Genomic DNA, 4161 nt, shown 5'->3' with positions numbered 1-4161 from the left:
AAGCCGTTTATGAGGGGGTATATAGATTGGAGAGGAGGTTGGTTTTAAATCAAATTTAACATCTGGAAGATTGAAGGGAATTGAAGCGCTTCCTGGAGGGGACAAAGATTTGAAAGAATTTAGAAATACATATTTAGTCATGTTAAAAACCCAGATCTGGTTATCGAGATGTTCTACTGTGAATATATGCAATTGGGGGCGCGTTCCAGATAGGTTTTTGATATCAGAGGAAGCTTCCGCATTGATTGTAAGTCTTTGAGGCCCTTCTTTTGGACGAAAGCGGGTGGCCTCGACTACTGATTTATCCAAAGCCTCGAATCTGTTGGTCGTAGGAACATCGAATCTTACATCCATTTTACCATATTTTAGGTTAAGAAATTTGCTCTGGTTCGCTGGAGAGCTTCCATGTCTCGCTATTTCGATGGCCCATGCATTTCTGGAGAGTCTCTGTTTGTTCCTCTGCCCTCGATTCGGGCCTAGATAACTGAGTGAAGTTTTCGCTTTCGGCATTTTCGCAAGCAGAGTTAATTCTCATTAAGAGATAATTATTATCAATTGGTTCAATTTGATTAATAAATTTTGCTACTAATAAAGAGTATTTATGTTAATAATATTACAAATTAGAATTTAATATTTATCTTGTATAGTAGTTAAAGGTATAGTAATATATATTTATATTCAAAAATATTAATGCAAAATTTATTTATATATTGTTCTATATAATTGTAAGTAGATTTATTAATTAAGTATTATATTCATTTCTAATATTAAAAATAATTTTATTGGTATCATAAATTTCATTTCATGAAAGAATACCTATTTCTATATCGTCAAATATATATTAGACCTATTATTACAAATGTTTGGAATATTCTTGAAATCAATCAGATCCTCATATTTGTACTGCATTATTAAAATCAAACATTAAAATCAAACATAGTTAATGTAAATACCATTAAAACTTAAAGAAGTCAAGATTGACCCTACCAAACATAATTGCGTAGAAATTTGTCTCAATATAAATCATATATGATAGAACAAACATGTAAATCAAATATCAAAATCTCACAGAATTAATAAACTAATAAAAACTAGATGCACACATCTACTTTTAACCGTTGCGAAAGGCAGGACTAAAGCTCTCTTAGAGCTCTTGTTAAATATATAATCGTACTGTGATGTATATTCCCGCATATAATTCGATGTAATGATTGGAATCATTGCACATTCTTACAGTGACAGCACCAAACATATATTATATTATATTGTAGATAATGTAAATTTATCGGGGATAATAAAATATTATTAAGCCTTTGAATGTACGCGCAGCAACACTTTATTTCTCAGGTGAGATATCTTTACACTAAAGAAAAGACCGCTCACTTAATACGTTAATGTCGGCCTTATCCACACCTATCTTCCAATGAACACCGCTCATTCAATCGGCGAAATCACAATCTTTCCTTTGGCTCGACCGCTTTCCTGGTGTTTGAACGCCTCCACCACATCAGAAAACGAATAAGGGCTCTTCGGATGGATCACGGGCTTCACTTTCCCGCTTTCAATGAATTTCTCCAGCCTTTCCAAATTACTCCCTTGGGGTTTCACAAGCACGCTCACTGCTCTCTCATGCGGAGGAAAGGATGCAATGTCCACTATTTTACCCCCCTCTTTAGCAAGAACATGAGACTTGAACGAATCACCTGTAAACATTAACATAAAAGATTCAAAACCCTTTCTTCGAAAAGATCTCCAAGCAAAATTATAATTTGAAAAAAAAAATCTGAAACCCTACCCATGGTGTCGAAAACAAAATCGAATTTCTCATCCACTTGATCGTAGCTCTGCTTGGTGTAATCCACCACCAGATCTGCCCCCAGGCTTTTCACAAACTCCGCTTTAGCCGCGCTGGAAGTGGAGACGATTCTAGAAGCTTCGAAAACATGCTTTGCGAGCTGGATCGCCAGAGTTCCCACGCCGCCTGCGCCTCCCACAACAAATACGCTCTGTCTCTTCTGGAAATCAACGGTGTCGAACGCCTGCAACGCGGTTAAGAGCGCAAGCGGCAAACTGGCGGGTTCTTCGAATGACAAATTGCTGGGCTTCAAAGCCAGCAGATGTTCTTCTGCGACCGTGAACTCGGCCAGGGTGCCAACCTGCCTAGGGTTTCCCACCGTGAAATCCTGAATATCGCCGTAAACTCAGTCGCCCTTCTTAAATTTCGACACGCCTTCGCCGACGTCTGCAACTACTCCTACCACATCACAGCCCGGCACCATCTGCGAAACAAAATAGGGGACTCAGCTATAATGAAATCAAAAACATTGAATTTAAACCCTAAGTAAGGAAATCGAAAAGCATTGAATTTAAACCCTAAACAAAAGAGAATTAAGTTGAATATACAGGAAAGGGAGCATCCGCCGTGCGAAATATGCCGTATTGACGGATCTTGAAATCCACAGGATTGAGAGCGCCTGCACGAACTTTGATCGCAACCTGGCTGGCGCCTAAAGTTGGATCCGCAATTTTCTTTTGAAAGGATTAAACAGAGAATGAAAATGTTGCAATAAGAAGAAATACACAACACCAGATTTATCTTGGTTCACCACAATAGTGGCTACGTCCAGACTGCAGAGTATTGAATTAATAAGAAAAAGTTAAGTTACAAATGAGCAGGAGCAGCATATAAAAGGGCTCCAATAATATTACAAATGAAGAGTCTTTGGAAACCAAACGACTCGATTATTGGAGGGAAAAGAAGACTTGACTGTTGGCCTTCACAATATCAACAAACTCCCACCTGAAAGACAACCAATGCTGCAACTGATCACCCAATACCCTGCTCAAAGAATGATCTATCTTTTCTTCACAAGCCCAAGAGAAGTTCTAGCACATTCGAACTTCTCTTTGGCAACAACCTTCGTGAATATATCAGCCGAATTTATCTTGGTGTCAATCTTGACAACATTCAGCTTGCCCTCTTCGACTGCATGACGAACAAAGTGAGCATGTGCATCAACATGCTTGGAGTGACGTTGTGATGACTGATTATGTGCCATGAAGATCGCACTACGGCTGTCACAAAACGGATTATATTCATTTTGATGAACTTTCAATTCACCAAGTAACCGCTGAAGCCAAATCATTTCCCTTGCACCTTCGGAAAGAGCTAAGTATTCAGCTTCAGCTGAAGAAAGAGCAATGCAATGTTGCAACCGTGAAGCCCAACTGATCGCAGCTCCAGCAAATGTGAAGGTGTAACTAGTGGTAGACCTTCGTTTGTCCAAGTCTCCGGCAAGATCAAAATCAGTGTAACCTTGTAGTTGAACTTTGTTTCCGCCAAAACATAAAACATAATCTGAAGTACCTTTTAGATACCTTAGTATCCATTTGACGGCTTCCCAATGAGCTTTGCCGAGATTGCTCATGAACCTGCTCACAACTCCCACCGCATGAGCAATGTCGGGGCGAGTAGAAACCATAGCATACACAATACTACCAATGGCTGATTTGTATGGAATTTTTTCCATAAATTCTTTTTCTTCCTGTGTTTGAGGACATAATTCAGAACTTAATCGAAAATGACCAGCAAGAGGAATAGGAGTTACTTTTGATTCAGCCATGCCAAATCTTTCAACAACTTTGTCAATGTATTGTTTTTAAGACAAAGTGATTTCCCTCTTTTTCCTATCCCTTGTGATTGTCATGCCAAGAATCTTTTTAGCCACCCCTAAGTCTTTCATTGCAAACTTGCTTGCCAATTTTTGTTTCAACTCATTAACTATTCTTTTGTTTGAGCCAGCTACTAACATATCATCGACATAAAGAAGAAGGATGACAAACTCTCCACTTGGAAGTTTCTTGAAGTAGACACATGGGTCTGATTCACATCTTGTGAAATTATGCTCAGCCATGAAGCGATCAAATTTTACATACCACTGTCTTGGGGCTTGTTTCAGACCATACAAGCTCCGATTTAATTTGCAATAAAGGTGTTCATGTCCCTTCTTTCCAAACCCTTGTGGCTGCTCCATGTACAGTTCTTCTTCTACATCACCATGTAGGAAAGCTATTTTCACATCAAGTTGTTCTAATTCAAGATCCCATGTAGCTGCTAATCCTAGAACAGTTCGGATAGTTGTCATTTTGACAACTGGTGAG

General features: G+C 38.8%; 1 protein-coding gene across 1 annotated transcript; it reads right to left on the bottom strand.

Moving 5' to 3' along the window:
- Positions 1-1130: 1130 nt before the first annotated feature.
- Positions 1131-2619, bottom strand: LOC149540820 (2-methylene-furan-3-one reductase-like). The gene is made up of 3 exons (XM_089801903.1): positions 2404-2619; positions 1796-2279; positions 1131-1703 (listed from the first exon to the last, which is right to left on the bottom strand). Exons 2-3 carry the CDS (start codon positions 1797-1799, stop codon positions 1435-1437), a joined length of 273 nt encoding a protein of 90 aa, XP_089658029.1. The 5' UTR covers positions 1800-2279; positions 2404-2619; the 3' UTR covers positions 1131-1434.
- Positions 2620-4161: the final 1542 nt, after the last annotated feature.

This window comes from Cupressus sempervirens, chromosome 9 (genome assembly GCF_028749045.1).
Source record: "Cupressus sempervirens isolate cs-2001-9-10 chromosome 9, ASM2874904v1, whole genome shotgun sequence".
Classification (NCBI taxonomy): domain Eukaryota; kingdom Viridiplantae; phylum Streptophyta; class Pinopsida; order Cupressales; family Cupressaceae; genus Cupressus; species Cupressus sempervirens.
This window is presented reverse-complemented; position numbering and strand designations above follow the sequence as displayed.